At 38.2% G+C, this 18,139-nt stretch overlaps 2 protein-coding genes across 3 annotated transcripts in view; one reads left to right on the forward strand and one right to left on the reverse strand.

Annotated features, from left to right (window-relative positions):
- Positions 1-1,152: 1,152 nt before the first annotated feature.
- Positions 1,153-10,509, reverse strand: LSM3 (LSM3 homolog, U6 small nuclear RNA and mRNA degradation associated). Its single transcript, XM_089520994.1, has 4 exons — positions 10,434-10,509; positions 7,174-7,284; positions 2,192-2,287; positions 1,153-1,872 (listed from the first exon to the last, which is right to left on the reverse strand). Exons 1-4 carry the CDS (start codon positions 10,452-10,454, stop codon positions 1,792-1,794), a joined length of 309 nt encoding a protein of 102 aa, XP_089377120.1. The 5' UTR covers positions 10,455-10,509; the 3' UTR covers positions 1,153-1,791.
- Positions 10,510-12,622: 2,113 nt separating this feature from the next.
- XPC (XPC complex subunit, DNA damage recognition and repair factor) overlaps positions 12,623-18,139 on the forward strand; it is a 30,710-nt gene continuing 25,193 nt past the window's right edge. For both annotated transcript variants that reach the window (XM_089521007.1, XM_089521016.1), the window contains exons 1-2: positions 12,623-12,961; positions 17,495-17,696. In XM_089521007.1, the coding sequence (XP_089377133.1) occupies positions 12,634-12,961; positions 17,495-17,696 (530 nt within the window). In that variant the 5' untranslated portion in view covers positions 12,623-12,633. The remainder of the gene's footprint in view (positions 12,962-17,494; positions 17,697-18,139) is intronic.

The following is an 18,139-nucleotide window of genomic DNA, read 5'->3' on the forward strand; positions in this document are numbered from 1 at the left end:
ACGAGGCATAATGCGTCAGGGTCATGTAACTAGATAGAACAATAGCAATCTCTCCAAGAGACATTTAAAGCCAGCTTGGGCTAAGGAAAACTTTTGACAGAGGAATGCATGCCATCTCTAGACAGCAGTTGGGATTCAACTTGGTGAGTCTGGCCAGGATGTCCCTCTTATTTCTACAGCTGTAAACCAAAGCAACTGTTTTTCACCATACTGCTGCCTCTTGCAGTGCCAACACTATAATGAAATAAAAGGCCATAGTTCGGTATGTGTTCGCTGGAAGGCTCACTGCATTCAATAAAGCCTCTTAGTAAGTACAAACTATGAAAGTCATTGCCATACGCCTCCTCTCATCCTTTGTTTTCTTCTTCAGCCTTTCTGCTATCCCCTCTGCACCTGTGCACAACTGCTAAAAGTAATACTGTCTCAGGCAACATAAAACTGATACTATAAATATACATAAACCATTTTAAGTCTCTTGAGAGAGTCGTTAGCATTTACAAAATGACAAGGAAACATTTTGTTCTTTAAGGATTACTGCTCAGCATGTTGCAACTGCCTACCTAGGACTGCATAATATGGCATTTCATTAGGAACAAATGGATTAATTTGATGAAAATACTTTGCTGCAAAGTACATTGTGTTACATTATTGATATCAGGCCAGTTACATTGCTAAATAGACTAGACACAATCTGCATACAGGCAGCACCACCTAGTGAAGGTCTAAAGTGATCTGCAGAGATTGAAATCCCACAAGGTCACAGCCACGTAGGGCAAGTAAAGCAGTCTGGAGTGGTGGGTGTTGTGGAAAATGAAAAGCAGTTGCTGCCAAGAGCCTGAAGTTGCCACATGTCTGACAGTTGATTATACATACAAATAACAGCAGTGCTAAATAGACAAAGTTGAACAATGCTATGCCAGCTAGCACTTGAAGTGTCATGCCAAACCATTTCATTACACAAAACACAATTCTTCAAGTTCAATTATAATGGCCTAAATCCAGTTTTTAGACCAAGTTAGAGCATAGCCACTGAATCACTGAGAGCCTGATAAACCAGCACTTTAGGTTGTATTGATTCAATGGGCTATTCCAGTTGAGACTAAGAACTGGATATAGGCCAATTTTACCGTAAAATATAAACAGTAAGCACCCTTTATCTCCATCACTTTATTTTAACTATTTGCAAATCATATTTTGAACAGCTTATATTACTACCAGGGTAGAGAGAGAGAGCAAGCTGCAGTTTCTCTCCTCCTCATCAGCCTGAATATCTTCCTCACTGCATTTTTGTGGATTTATAACAGAATACCTTAAGATATTTTTCTCATAAATTGATACTATTCTATATTGTATGTATATAGCCCATTCATTTCTCGGTAGTTACCACTTGAGCAAAAAATATACAATGCTGATTTGCACCAGATGTGGTTAAATGGCAACCAAACGGATACAGAAATAGCCACAAAAATACTACACCACACTGAAGTAAAATCAGTGTATGAAGAGTGCTTATACATAAGCAGATATACAAAATAAGCAAATGAGATTTATTTAAAAAAATAGAAGAGCAGTGATTAACTAAAAAGTTGAATGCACCAATCTGATACAGAAGGCAATGTTATTTATATTATTCCAGGAAACCCTTTTGTAACATTTATTTCCCAAATGAACTCATAAATTCACAATACACAGTCAAGGTTGTAAAGACCTGTGTAAAATTATGTGCAGTCTTAATATTTAGAGGAGCAGGAACCAATATGTTGAGGTTCAAATGATCCATTTTTCACAGTTTCAGCCAACTCTCAGTGGAGGAGCAACAAGTACAACTCCATCTCCTCTGACAAACAGCATTGGGATATTCCTCTTGGTGGACTATGAAAACAGAAAGCAGTAACTTTAGGCTACAGTGAAGAAAAGCATAAAAACTGTTCCAAAATTAATTTTACTTAGATTAAAAATATAAAGTCAAGATAATAAAAAGTAACATTTTCTGGCAATAACCCCTTCCCCCTCTCTCTATATTCCAGTCAAGAAAACAATTGCTATGTTTAACATGATGCCTTAGCTTGCACTTGTATTATAACTTACCCAACCTTACTCGTCAAGTCAGTAGCAGAGAATATGTATTTTAGATCTATATATCACACATCTCAAATAATACTTGAAATTTTTAGATATTAAAAATTCTTACTTTGTAGATCTCCTCATATGTTTCTTCATCAATCTCTATTGTTGTCACAGTCTCTTCAACATCACCCAAAATCATATTTAAATGCTGGTCATAAGCCTTTGGAAGTGAGAAGTTTACAAAATGTTTAATATTCCTGGCAATATTGGTATTCTTATAAACTATAGCTCAAGCACAGACCCAGAAATCTAGTTGCACTTCAGAACATTTTTCTTATAATGGATTTCTCTTTTCACTTTTTTCCCTTCAGTTACTTTTTAAAAATTTTTTTATTAAACATATAATTGTATATACATAAAACAATGACAAGACAGAAACATCAACCTTACTACAACATTATTGTGTATTTCTTTCCTACTCTAAACTAGAATCTATATTAACTCATTTAAGCATCAACCTACAAACTTGACATCCATCCACTTTATTTAACTAATTCTTTTTTAACTTTATTTTTACAAAAGCCATTCCACATATATTCCACACAACACATTTATACACAACACATGTATACCTCTACCCTTATCTACTATCTAAACCTACTAAAATTCTACACCTACTAAACTACCTCTATCTCATCTAATTTCCTCTTCAAACCTTAGTATCTACTACCTCTATTTCCCTTCAGTTACGACCAATATTAAGCTGCTTGATCAAGATTTTTCTGAACTGCATGGTTTCTTCACTTAGTGAAAAAATATCATTTTCTAACTTCCTTATTTTTCATCAAATACTCTATATCTCACACAGAGGCCTACTCAAAATATATGCCTCCACTACATGAGTTTTCGTTTTGTTTTAACAAAAAGGAAAGCAAAAGCCAAAAGAGCAGGCTAACAAAACGATAAAACGGAGCGAAACCTTAGATTTTCATGGAAAATTCACAAATGACAAATGCTGTTGGGGAAAAAAATTCACAAAATGCCATGTAAAAAAGCTAGAAGACAATCTGAAGCAGTTGTTAAATAAGCCTGACGATTAACTAATTATTGATAAGTAGACAAAGAACACCCTACCAGATATTGCTGCAACTCCCAGCATTCCTCATCACTGGCTATGCTGACTGGTGTTGATGGGTGTTGTATTTCAACAACATCTGGAAGGCAGTACTCCCCCTTCCCCATTTAAAACCCCATTTTCCCCTTCTCTCTCTTCTTGTTGTTCTCTGTTGCTCATAGAACCCAGCACTGGATAATCAGTATTTCAGAATACTGCTTGAAAAATACACTTTTGGTTATACTAGCTACAGGTAATGTAAATACTGTATTCACAAAATATACATATTTTGAAGCTGGCAATTATAGGCTTATTTGTTTATTTTATTTATTTACAGAATTTATATCCCACCTTTCTACCACAGTGGGATTGAAGGTGATTCAAGGATGAGTTTCCTTATTCATAATGCTTGGGACCAGAAGTGTTATTGATTTTGAAATATTTCCATATACATGTGAGGTATCTTGGAGGTGGGTCTAAACATGGAATTCCTTTATGTTTTGGGGGTCTTGGAGACATCTCATCCACAGGGTTGCATTGAGCTGAGGTTGACTTGAGGGCAGTTAACAACAATACACTTTATACACATAGCCTGATGTCGATTTTATATATAATATTTTTAATAACTGTGTACATGAAACAAAGTATATGTACGCTGAACCCTCAGAAAGCAAAGATGTCACTGTCTCAGCTACCCTTGTGCACAATTTTAGAGTATTTCGAATTTCAGACTCCTGGATAAGAGATACTCAACCTGCATTTGAAACTGTAAGAACTATAATAAAATGTTTATTCTTTGTACATGATGCTTGCCTTTTTTTTTACACAACACCTTGCAGCAGGAAGTCATTCATGTGCCCAGCCTGAAACTATCAGTATTTCTTTTACCACAAAATGACCACAGAGATTAAAGCACCACCTAGCTATAGATGGTACTAGAGCTGTGCCCCAAAGAGAACAACCTGGAAACACATTGATATGCAAATAGTACTAGTGGGAAAATAAAACAGGTTTATTTAAACATGGGGAGGACTCCATTTTAAAATACTTTTGTTCTATAAACAAGCATTGGTTTGCCCTCAAAACCTCAGGAACCAGTAGTTTACCTGACAATAATTCATGAATGCCAGAGGGTTCAGTTCATTATCTACCTTCACATCACTTTACACTCTCCAGTTCAAATGAGGGCTCACACTATCCTCCACTGTAAGGTATATTCCCTGGCAACATAAATGCAAAATGTATTCACAGCTCTGATCCCATTTGGAAAGAAAGTGGAAGGCTATACTTAAACCTATATTTTTTTGCAAGGTGAGGGGTCCGCCCAATGAGTAGCAACCCTCTACTGTTCTGCTGCTCCTAAGAGACTTCAATGATCTACATGAGGATAGCCACACTTTGAAAGTATGAACTGTGTCTTCTCATTAATTTATAGAATGGACCATCGCTGGAGGTCCTTCTGAGAAGTAGTTAAACCAACACTTTTCAGATTGTATAGGCTAAATGTAGAATAATAAGTTTCAAGGGAAAATCTAAAGTGCATATTGTTGTACAGCGTTTATTAGACCAACCAAAAAGGCATAACTCTTTCTTTCTTCCTATTCTGTAAATGCATGTATCATTTGTAAATATCACTGAAAGCCTTTGTTGCTGCTGCTGTTAACTGCCTTCAAGTTGAGGGTGACTCACGGTGACCCCATGAATGAGAGACCTCCAAGTCACAGTATCCTTAACCATCCTGCTCAGCTCTTGCAATTCATGGCCTTGGCTTCTGATTGATTCTATCCATCTGGAATGTGGTTTTCCTTGTTTCCTATTAGCCTCAACTATACCAAAATTATGGTCTTTTCTAGTGAGTCCTTTCTTCTCATAATAAGGCCAAAATATGACAACCTGTTTATTCCATCTTTGCTTCCAGTAAGAGTCTGAGCCTGATTTGCTCTAGGACCATGCATTGGTTGTTTTACAGTCCACAGTATTCTCAGAACTTTTCTCCAGCACCACATGTAAAATGAGTTGACTTTTTTCTCTATCAGTTTTCTTCACTGTCCAGCTATCAAAACCATATATAGAAATGGAAAATACAATGGCATGGATAATCCTCTTTAGTATTTAATGGCATATCTTTACACTTCAGGATCTTATCTAACTCCTTCATAGCTGCCTTTCCAAGTCCAAGTCTTCTTCAGATTTCTTGACTACAGTCTCTGCTCTGCTTGGTGAATGAGTCCATGTATCATAGAAATCCTACTCAATATCTTTTGAGATTATGTCTGCCTACAAAAAATGTCACCTGCCTTATAAGCAAGACTATACAGAAAGTGCTATAATTTGAGAAAAATCAACTTGGGTGGCACTAAATCATAATTTTACAAGACAGGCATAATGGTTGAGCATAAGCCATTTTCCTAGACCAAAATACAGAATATTTGTGAAACATAGGGAATTTATTCAAACAGGCTTTCCTCTGGAAAGACTTGCTCACTGTGCAAGGTTCCATCACAATAAATTGAAATCCTATAGCTTCTGGGTATATGTACCAAGAGACAGCTGTTTACAATAAATTTCTCTAATAACACTATCAAGACAGAAAAAAATAAAGATTTATATCACCATAAAGTAGAGGTATACCTCAGTTAACAGAGCCTAACAAAGAAGTTTCCTTTTACAAAGCCTTTGTACTCCTGCACATTCCCCTCTTCCTGTTTAGCTGGAAGGTTTTTGGCAGCAGTCAACACTGAGAGGATGGTGAAGGAGGGCTAGAGAAACAGACTTTTGGTGTCAGGGTGTAACAGCATGCCTGCAGTAAACAGTGAAATAAAGCTTGACCTGGGAAGGAATGGAATTCTCCTCTTGATGATCATATGGAAGGTGGGCATGCCTGCCTACCACAGGCAAGGTAAACAGCAGCTGCCTCCAGGATTTCTTACTGAGCATTTGCGAATAGCAAATCAGAGAAAAGGGAAGAACAAATAAGCCTACCTCATGAGCTAGTCCCAGCACATTTAGAAAGCAACCCAAATGGAAATCGTAAGGAATGTGGAAACAGGTAAAATAAAAAGTCATCCTTCAAGTGATTTCTTTGTTGTTGTTAACTGCCCTTGAGTTGTGCCCAAATCATGCTGACCCTGTGGATGAGACATCTCCAAGACCTTCTACTGCTGTACTTAGGTCCTGTAACTTCAGGCCCACGATCTCCCTGATTCTGAGTCTATCCATCTAGAACAGGGGTAGGCAATCTTTTTGAGCCGGGGGCCGGGTTGCTGTCCCTCAGACAACTGGGGGGCCGAAGCCAAAAAATAAATAATTAAATAATTTTTTAAAAAAATTAAATATATAAATAAACCAGGACAAATGTAGGACAAAATTTTCAAATGGAAGACACTTTTTTAAAAAAATGGAGGACACGCGAAAAAATTTGCTGATTTTTTAAAAAATGTTAATATAAATGCATGTTTCTGAGGCTTCTATAGACAATTGCCCCCCAAAGGCCGCGGTGGCAATCGGTGGCAGGACTGGGCTGGGGCCGGTCCCAAGGCCTCGCCGGGCCGCATCCGGCCCGCGGGCCGCCTACCCCTGATCTAGAAGGTTCAAAATGTGTTTATTTACGTAAGGCATATCTTTTTAGTTGGCCTGTAACAACTTGCCTGCTGGCTTCATTGAACATATGCAGATTGTTAGTTTTGAATAGAAGTTTGTTTGAACATGATATACTGCCCTTCTTTTTTGTGGTGTAGGCCTGTCCCTGACCTTACCATGTCATTTCTGTCTCTGATAACAAAGAAATGTTGGAAAAATATCTACTTCATTAACTGAGGTATATCTGTAACACCTTTGAATCTCCTTCCCCCAATATTTAAATAAATACTGTGACTGACCTATTTCTAACAGGTGCCTTAACTTTTGTTCTTAAAAGCTTTGAATACATACCACCCCAACTCCTTTTTCATAGTTCTGTTTATCACAACTCTGATTCATAGTGTTCCACTTACATGTAATCTGCCTCGAAGTTCTCGGTCATTTCTCATTTTCACATAAATTCGTTCATCAAGACTAAGTCTGATAAGATCCAAAGGTTCTTCCACAGTATTAGTAGTTTGTTGCTATAAAATAAGAAATTACATATAAATTCTACTGTTAAAACTATAAGGATACCCTCCACTAAGAACAGCATCAGATGCCTTTTGTTTCGCTGCACACGTTTCATTGATTTAGCCCATTAAATGCCTGAATGCACACATGATAGCAGGCTGATTACTCTCAGACCCAATGATAAATCGACAATGGGTTACAGGTAGCTCAGGTAGTAAATACTGTTGTATGTTAGGCAGATTTTAGTAGCATGTCAGATTTTGTAAATATTAAATAAGCTCCCTCTGATGCTTCAGACTGTTTTTTCAGAAGCTATCTCATCAGGCATCATATCATCCAACAGAAAACACATTTCACTGTAAGGACACATCAGTCATAAACTTCACAGCACTCCTGCTTATCACAGAACTACAACTTACCATAAGACACACAAAATCCAAAGAAAGAGAAATGTAGCACACACGCCTCCATTTCTCTTTGCAAGAATTTACGGAATAACTTACAAAAAATAATATTTCTCTCAGCTCCTAAGGATGAGTCTTATTTATTGAGGTGGTTAATGATGTTAACATTGAATTGTATTATGTAAATGTTCTTACACTTGTAATTTGATAGACTCATTCTCAGATACTCATAATGCCAGGTTAGCATTGCTGTGATTTTACAGGCAAAATTATTTTTAAACATATAATTAATAAATAATTTTTAAACATATAAATATAGAGACATAATTTTTAAATACGCAATGTCAGGGGCATATAGGCTGATCACATCATGTTTTCTTAACACAATATATATAAAGGCTAGATGTCAAAACAGAAATCAGTGCAAATGTGAGCCCACAGACCTCAGAAGTGATGCAGTAACTGCCGTTCCTCTTTTGGGACAAGGAAGTAACATGCCTGTTCCAATCACTCAGAATGTAAACTGAAATGAATAAAACACAAAATAGGGCAGAGGACTTCTGGCTACTCTGAAGTAACTAAAAAGCCAGTTTGTTGTTGAGGTAGGGGTTATCTGCTGTTTCCTTCCCTGAGTCTATTCACCTGTAATGCAGCCTTCATCTCTTCCTACTGCCTTCTGACTTACCAAGTATTATTGTCTTTCCTGTGAGTCATGCAGTGCAGTGGAGTCCCCTTCTTTGGAGGTTTTTAAACAGAAGGTGGATGGTCACTTAATGGAAGCACTTAATTGTGTTTTCCTGCATGGCAGGGGCTTGGACTGGATGGCACTTGAGGTATCCTTCGACTCTATGAAGTTTATCACACTGGGGCTGATTTCAGCATTAAAGAGAGATGAAAGCGCATTTAAAGCATCCCACAAATGATAGTTTATGTTGTAATGAAGTTAAATGAAAATACAGTATTCAGTAACTGTTTGCTCATTTATATGTAATTATATGTGCTTGTTGATTTGTATCTGTACATGTTTTTGTTGATGTATGTGTATGTATATATGTTGTGTCAAAATGTGTGTTGTGAGAAAAGCCTACAAAAAGTAAAAAAAAAGCATCCCACAAATGAAGCAGAAGTGGTGAGTAATTGCACAAATGATTATCACACGCAATTGTGCAAATAAAGTGATATTGGAAATGCATTGTTGCTGAAATCCAAAAGTAAAAAAGATGTGCATTAATGCTTCTTTGTGACCACTTCAACGGCAGGTTTTGTGTGACGTTGTGTGAAATCGTTACGCATAATTACACGATTTTTCTGGGATACTCACAGGATAAACTCCTGATCTCCTTTGTGTGATAAGCTCCCAGGATTCTATGTTTTCTTACATTAGGTTAATGACCCACAGTTAAGTCATTTTCACTTCTCTAGAAAAGTCACTTAGAAAACATAAAGTGCTCCACCTCATTACACTGTCTCTATGTGCCTTCAGGTTGCCTGTTGAGTTATGGAGCCCCCATGAATTTCACAGGGTTGTCCCAGGCAAGGAATACCCAGAAGTGGTTTTGCCAATTAGGAGAGCCCTCATTTGAGCCTGTTCTTGTAGCAACACTCCTGTCCTTGCCCCATATCCAGGCTGGCAGAATGCATGTGTTTGTATATAGCTTCAAAATGCTGTCAATGTATGGCAGCTCCATGAATTTCAATAGGGTTTTCTTAGGTAAGGAATCCTCAGAGATGGTTTTGCCAGTTCCTTCCTCAGAAACAGCCTACAGCATTCATTCATGGCCTCTCATTGAAATATTAACCAAGGCTGACCTTGCTTTGTTTCCAAGATACAATGGAATCTGGTGTCTTATTCTCTGGAGCAGCAGAAAACAAACTTGCTCCTCCTCAATATGACATCCCTTCAAGTATTTAAACAGGGCTATCATATCACCTCTTAACCTTCTCTTCTCCAGGGAGCTGGGGATGTTTAGCTTGGAGAAGAGAAGGTTAAGAGGTGATATGATAACCCTGTTTAAATATTTGAAAGGATGTCATATTGAGGAGGGAGCAAGCTTGTTTTCTGCTGCTCCAGAGACTAGGACTCGAAGCAATGGAAAAGAGATTCCACCTCAACATTAAGAGGAGCTCCCTGACAGTGAGGGCTGTTCGACAGTGGAACACATTCCCTTGGAGTGTAGTGGAATCTCCCTCCTATGAGGTCTTTAAGCAGAGGCTGGATGGCCATCTGTCGGGGATGCTTTGATTGAGAGTTCCTGCATGGCAGAATGGGGCTGGGCTGGATGGCCCTTGAGGTCTCTCCCAACTCTATGATTCTGAGCAAAAACTTGTAAACCAGATTAAAAATGGAGTGGCTGGATCTCACCCCAAAGTACTTTGGGTCAGAAAGGTCCCCTTTGGCTCCACTGACTCCAGAAGGAGGGTGCACTGCAGAAATAATCCAGTTTGAGACCGCTTTAACTGCCCCTGGCTCAGCGCTAGGAGATACTGGGGACTGTAATGGGAGGCACTGAGTTTTCTCTGCCAGAGAGAGAGAGAGAGAGAGAGAGAGAGAGAGAGAGAGAGTGCTCTGGTGCTAAAATAAAACTACAACTCCCAGAATTCCCTAATCAAACTGGATTATTTCTGCAGTGGAGTTTGGACCTAAGCTCCATCTGCGGAGCCCAAGCTGGGAACCAGGATGGAAAAAGGGGCGCCCCATCCATCCATCCATCCTTCCTTCCTCCCGAGGACCAAACCCCGGAACCGCCATCACGCACCTGGTCTACTTCGTCCGCCATTATTTTTCAAAGGCTGCTGTTAAGTCTCTTCTCGCGAGACTTTAAGCCCTGGCAGGCGTCGCAGAGAAACAATCGTCGACATAGAGCCACTCAACATATAGAGAACCCTGTCCGTGTTCCAAGGCTGCGAATTGCGAGCCGCTCTCCTTCTGAGGCACAATGAAGAGGGCCAGGATTTAGGAGCAGACAGTTGCTAGGCAACGGCTCCTCTTCCTCCCAGCAAAATTGGGCAGCTTAACAGGGCTGCATCCACACTGGGGAAATAACCCGGTTTGGCACCGCTTTAACTCTTTTCTGGCTCAAGGCTGTGGAATTTAAGTATTATTAACAAGAGTTGGGGAAACAGAGAAAAATAATGACTGGGGAAGGACTATTTGTGTTTCATTTGTGTGAGTTAAAGCGGTGCCAAACCGGGTTATTTCCCCAGTGTGGATGCAGCCCTGTTAACTCTTTTTAAAAAGCGCTGCTCAGTTATTTATAAATAATAATACACTCATCCCTCCATATTTGTGGCACTGATATTTGTGGATTTGATTATTCACGGGTTTGATTAATATGTTCTCTCTAGGAATATCTGGGTCCTCCTCCAGTGCAACTCTATGGTCCACTTTAACAAAGTTGCACTAAAGACCTAGAGATTATTGCTAGAGTGACTACTCTACTAGGCCTTTGTAGCTCCTCCAGCGCAGTTCTATATGGCCAGTGTCTGTTGAGGGTTGACCACTGAGTTTCACTGGAGGACCTAGAGATTCCTAGAGAGGGTCCTCTCAGGTAAAAAACATGGTGCTTTTATTTGCAGTTTTTCAATATTCACGGGGGTCTTGTGCCCCTAACCCTAGAGAATATGGAGGGATAAGTGTAATAATAATAATAATAATAATAATAATATAGCCCCTTCAGGAAAACAGCAATTCACGTGTCTGATGAAGTGAACTCAAGTCTCTCAAAACATAATGATAACAATAATATATTGTTATTATCATTGTATAATATAATAATTATTATATAGTTATATATTTTAATATTAAATTAAATTTAATATTATATACAAATATAATATACAAACAGAAATATACAATGGCATATATGTTGTTACAATGCTATTATTATTATATTATATAATATTATATAATAATGTAATATATTCTGTAATACTATTTTATATATAATTATATATCTATATATAATATAATTTAATATATATTAAATGTTTATTATATATAAATTGTATCTAATATAATTTATATATAATTATATATTATACATAATATAATATTATATATAATACTATAATTTATTAATGTACTAATTATATATAATATAATTACTAGAGTATATGTGAATTACTATATTATATATAAGACCACTAGAGGAGGTCTGTCATTACCTAATTTCAATTTATATTATGATGCAGTTTGCCTTAAATAGTTATGGAACTGGTTTAATTTGGAAGATCAACAAAATTTAGTATTAGAATTAGAAAAAAAATCATGGAAAATTATTATATTACATTTCTATGACGGCTCAATTAGTATTTGCGAAGTATTGGAAAAGGAAAGAACCTCCGGATTTACAAGATTGGCTAGAAAAATTATTGGATTTTGTAGAAATGGATGAATTTACTTGTATAGTAAGAGGTTTAAAATGGGAAGAGGAAAAAAAGACTTGGAGTCCGTTGGGACGTTTCCTGGATAAATCAGGAGGAAAGCTAAATTCAGATTGATTTTTTGAATGTTACCTTTCATGATTATTATTCATTTCAGATTGCACCTTTTATCATTTTTCTTTCTTTCTTGCCTTTTCCTAGAAAACATCAGATACGGCCGTTATGAAATGCTATATATCTTAAGTTTTATTCATTTTGTTTTTAAATTCCAGTGGACCAGAAGGTGAAATAATGTGTAAGATCAGTAGGAAATCCAGGAACTTATCTCTCATTTGTTGCTTTACTGCTTGTATGTTTGTGAGTCGTTGTCTGTCATTAGTTTGTTTTTGTTTGCCTTGGTGTAGTTGTCATTTGTCTTTATCTTTAATAAACTTTAAAATTTGAATATATATATATATATATATACACATAATACTATATTTTATTAATGTACTATATTATATAATAGAATTTACATTATATAAAAATTACTATATTATATATAATTTGATATGATAACTTCAACTGAAACATATGAATGGAAACATGCAACAGTTTAAGGACAAAAGGAAAAGAAAGGCATCCTTTTTTGTTTCTCCTGCTGGCATCCCTGGGGCGGAAGTGACGTCAGAAAATGGAAGGAGGAGGGAGACACCCACACCCAACACAACCAGCCAAAGGTGTACTGTGCCTTTCTCTCCTGCAGGGTCTTCCTCTCTGGGGAGGGAAGCAATGGTCCCCAAGCGCAAGGGCGCCTGCCTCCAGCTGCAGCAGAGGGCCAGCAAGAAACTCCGCAGGGAAGGAGCCCTGCCCTCCTCCTCTTCCTCCTCCTTGGGACCCCAAGCTCAGCAGCAGCCCAAGGGTGAGTCTCCAAATGGGATGCATAACCTTACATAACCAGGGATGGAAAGCCACTCTGGAGGCCAGAGAAGGTGGCCCTCCTCCTTCTCCAGGACTTGTCCTACATTTCCATCTTCTTGTCCAGGAGGAATTTTCCCAAGTGTCCTCCATTTTTACCATGGCCAAGAAGCATAGATTTATATTTATGTAAGGGCTTTTCACCATCTATTTTCTGTCCAGGAGGAATTCTCAAGTGTCCTCCATTTTCAGCATGGCTAAGAAGCATAGATTTGTATTTATGTAAGTGCTTTTCAGCTTTTATTTTCTGTCCAGGAGGAATTCCAAAGTGTCCTTCAATCAGAGCATGGCTAAGAAGCATGCATTTATATTTCTAAGAGTGTTTTGAGCTTTTCTTTTGTTGTGTCCTCCATTTTTTCTGTGCCTTGTCCTCCTTTGCAGTTCTGACGTTTGGTCACCCTGAGGCAGGGAATTCTCAACCTTTGGCCCTCCAGATGTTTTGGACTTTAACAGTGGTTGGACAGTGGTTTCTGTTTGTTGGGAGTCCAAAACTGCTGGATGGCTAAAACCTGAATTACATACAGTATTGTATGCAAAGGGATCTTGCAGCACCTTTGAGACAGAGATCCAAAACACACTGCAGCAATAATCCAGTTTGAGACCACTTTCACTGCCCTGGCTCAGTGCTAGGGAATCCTGGGAACTGTCGTTTATTGTGGCCCTAGAGCGCTCTGACAGAAAAGGTTAAATGGCTCACAAAACTACAATTCCCAGGATTCCTTAGCATTGAGCAAGGGCAGTAAAAGCAGTCTCAAACTGGATTATTTCTGCAGTGTGTTTTGGACCTAAGTGAAAGGAAGAAGGTGGTAGCATGAACTTTGGTAGGCTTGAAGTAGGCTCAAGTTTACTAATGGTCCTGTTGCAATCTCTTTCTTCCATTTAGTCTCAAAGGTGCTACAAAATACCAATACCAATATTCCAGACTAACACAGCCATATCTTTGAATTTTAATACGATATTGTTTACTGCGTTGTTGTTTTTGTGACAACACCAACTGCTTATTTTTGGAAGTTTCTTTAAATAGATTTGATTATTGAACAGTCATATTTTTTGCATACTTTATAAAACAATATATACAGTTACACCATATTCCTTGAATTATTCTGGAGGTTATAGTGTTTTGTCTTGAAAGTCTGAATTTACCACTGGCCCAAGAGCTCTAGTGTGGTGTAATGGTATGAGCTCTAGAGACCAGGGTTTGGATCCTGGGTTGGCCATGTAAACCCACTTTGTGGCTTTAGGCAAATCACACTCTCTCAGCCTCAGGATGGTAATGGCACACCCCCTCTGAAGAAACTTGCCAAGAAAACTTGGTGATAGGGAATGCTTAGGTTTGCCATAAATTGGAAATGACTTGAAGGCACACAACACACACAGACAGACACACCAAGGGAACAAGTGAGCTGGTCTTGTGTTGCTTTAATCTCAGGAAGAACTCCAGGTGGGAGAAAGAGGAGACCAGCCTTCATTTCTTTCACCTCTGTCAGGCATAATAACATTTTATGGCACTTTTCTTGGCCACTTAACTTCTCTTTCCCTTCTTTGTCTGGGAATGTATAACGATCAACAGCTTTTAAACCTCCCAAGCCAAAATTCCATTATATAACTTATAAGCACAGTATGGAAAGGGATCTTGTAGCACTTTTGAGACTAAAAGAATTTTGTAACTTTGCTACAACTTTTTTTTGCACCGTTAGTCTCAAAGGTGCTACAAGATCTCTTTGTATATTGATTCAGTTCCAGACTAACACGGTTACATCTCTGAAAAGTAGGCACAGAGATGCTCCCCCTCCACGTTAAGTAATCTTTACTCCACATTGAAAGAACATTAATTAATCTTCCAGGATAAAATGTTGTCCTCCTTTGCAGTAGCTGGCTTTCTGAAAGGCCCAGTGAAATTGTTTAATTGTTTATGAATTCAACAGCCCATGCTCTGCTGCTTTACTCTGCTGCTTTATACAAGACAGACATGATCAGCAAAAGTCTCTCTCTCAGCTTCCTGCATTTACATAAGCAACGCTTGTTGCATAAACAAGGCCGTTTTTCTTTAGAATGAGCAAAAGTTCGGGATGATTGAATATCTATTATTTAAGAGAAAGAAAAGCGTTTTTTTAAAAAAACTTGATCAAGAGGAGAAAAGATAAAAGATGACCTGCAGTAGTTTCTGCTACACTAATGAAACATTTCAGAGAGTATTTGTTTTCAGATTTTTTACCTTCTAAACGGCATTATTTTGAAAGGTGTTCCTTGTGGGCTTATTGCCCACTGTTTTAGTTAGAATAATAGTATAATTGAGGCAAAACTCTAGGATAGGATTGTCAGAAGTTGGAGTCAATTTGGAGACACAGGAGAACATTAACATGGCTTGGTGTATCCTATACTGCTCCGAGCATAAGAAAGCTGTTTTCCGCCTGAGGAGCTTACAGTCTCAAATCATCATGGGGAACAATGGAGGAAGCAGACACAAAAATAAACAGGGTTGATGCAATGACACGTGTTTCGTCTTCTTCATTGTGCCATTAGCCTTTACACATATGCATAGGGTGCTTAGTTTCCTATCACTTGGTTGCTTATGACTAAATGTATAAATTGACAAAACATTACATTTTTTTTCTGACCAGGAGAAGGTTATGATTCATGTTCTCATTTTGTTGTGTGCCTACAAGTCATTTCCAACTTATGGTGACCCAACCTAAGGCAACCCTGTTGTGGGGTTTTCTTGGCAATATTTGTTCAAAGAAGGTATACCATTGCCTTCCCTTGAGGCTGAGAGCATGTGACTTGCCCAAGGTCACCCATTGAGTCTCATGGCTGAGTGAGGAATCAAACTGTGTATGCAGAATCCAGGAGTAGTCCAACACTTAAACCACTATGCCGCGCCAGCTCTCTTGTTTTCATTAGTCTCGCTTAAAAATAAACTAGAAATAAAGATACACAATGACTTTTAGTTTCCAAGTCTCAGCAGCTCTCATCACCTCTGGTTCTTAGAATTAGAATTAATATTAATTAATTCACAGGGATGCTTAGAACTATTTCAATATTCAGTAGTAGTCAAATATTAGAATTATTTTTGTAGTGCCTGCAGTAATATTCACACATGTTCTAACTTTCTCACATTTTATTGCATGACAACCTAGAACTGGAATGGATTTAATAGATATTGCTATTACATGATATATACAAGATATTCTGTGCTGTGAAGGAGCAAAATATTTTTCTCCTTGGCCCTTGTGGGTAAACATCAAATGTTTGGGGTGCCTTAAGTGATAACAATGCCAGTTACACTCATCTCTCAACATATGCTGGGATTTGAGGCACAGGACCCCTGTGAATGTGGGAAAACCACAAATAACGAAAACACTACGTTTTTTACCTGAGAGAACACCTCTTGGAATTTCTAGGTCCTCCAGTGCAACTCTGTGGTCAACATCTGCAAGACATTGACCATAGAATTCCACTGAAGGAGCTACAAATGCCTAGTGGAATGTTCTCTCTAGGAATCTGGGTCTTTCAGTGTGACCTTTGGTTAAAGTTGACTATAGAGTTGTGCTGGAGGACCTAGATATTCCTAGAGATAACATATTGATAAAATCCGTGATTAATCAAATCTGCAAAAGTCAAAGCCGCAAATGTGGAGGGACAAGTGTAAATCCATTTCAATTCCAGGTTGTAACACAGTAAAATGTGGAAGAGTGAAATGGGTGCAGAGAGGTTTGAATATTTCTTCAAGGCATTGCAGGCATGATGGCATTGGACTAGGCCTCTAGAGAACAGGCTTGAAATCCCCACTAGCCATGGAAACCCACTGAAGTGGCTTAGGCAAGTCACATTCTCTCAGCCTTGGAGGAAGTCAAAGGCAGCCTCCTCTGAACAAGTCTTGCCAAGAAAACCCCATGTCACTATAAGGTCTGGTGACCCATAAGGTCACTATAAGGCCTTAGGGTCACCATAAGTCCAGAATTACTTGAAGACACACAACAACTGTGACATACAAGTTTCAGTTGGGAGACCAGAAAATGATTTTGTTGTTATTTTGTGCTTTCAGGTTCTTGTTTTATGGCAATCCTAAGGTGAATGTATCATGGAATTTTCTTGGCAAGATCTATTCAGAGGAGGTTTGCCATTGCTTTCTTTCAAGGCTGAGAGAATGTGACTTGACCAAGGCCACCCTATAGGTTTCCATAACTGACTATTTGAGCCCTGGTTTCCTGAAGTCCTAGTCCAACACTCAAATCAATACACCATTTTGTCTCTCAGAAGATTGCTGTCAATAAAAAATAAATGTTTGTTACCCTGTCTTGAGCTGATTACAGGATTTTCAACTTAATTTCTTAGTAACCTTCCTTTCAACAGTGTTCAGTGGTAAATTGAAGTTCTTTGTGCATTAGAATAATGGTAATTCAAAGGTGCTACAGAGGGATCATCATACTTCTCCTAAATGTGTGGCTTCTGTTCTTTTCTCCCCAATTTGATATAGATGATTTTGAAGCAGAAAAACCCAAGAAGACAAAAAGTTTGCCCAAAGCTTCCTCCAGAAAAAAGAAAGAAAGCAAAAATGAAGGAAATGTTTCTTCCCCATCCTGCAGAAATTCAAGGCAGAAAGGAACAAAGCTCAATGTGAAAGAGGAAAATGGAACTATAGAAAGCCAAAGATCATGTAAGAAGGTAGATAAATCCTGGTGAGTGAATGGTTTGCTCATAACAAAAAACATCAGAGTTGTTGTGACTTATTTGTTAACCAGCAGTGTTGTAGCATTTGTTGTCCTGTTGTTCCATTTGATTCTTTCTATCAATGGGATAGCTAAAACTAATAATGAAGTTACAGAAAGCCAAAGCTTAGTGCTGTATCTGATTTGAGATTCCTACCTTTTCAGTTCCAAACATGCCAGGAATCATAAGCCATGAGCAAATTCCAGGTTCATGTTCTGACTCGTTAGGAAAAAGATAAACTAGGAATCTTGAAACTTGTATTTATTTGTGACTTCTATCATAGCTTAACTGCTGTTGCTAGTAAGAGAATCCAAGTGGGAATGATTAGGATAGCATGCACCAACTCATTACTTGTAAATCAGGAGTGAGCAAGTATATTTGGGTCAGAGGCCAGTTCCCTTTTGCCACACAG

The sequence above is a fragment of the Sceloporus occidentalis genome, unplaced genomic scaffold, assembly GCF_023333645.1.
Source record: "Sceloporus occidentalis isolate IW3139 unplaced genomic scaffold, rSceOcc1.0.p SCAF_1, whole genome shotgun sequence".
Lineage (NCBI taxonomy): Eukaryota > Metazoa > Chordata > Lepidosauria > Squamata > Phrynosomatidae > Sceloporus > Sceloporus occidentalis.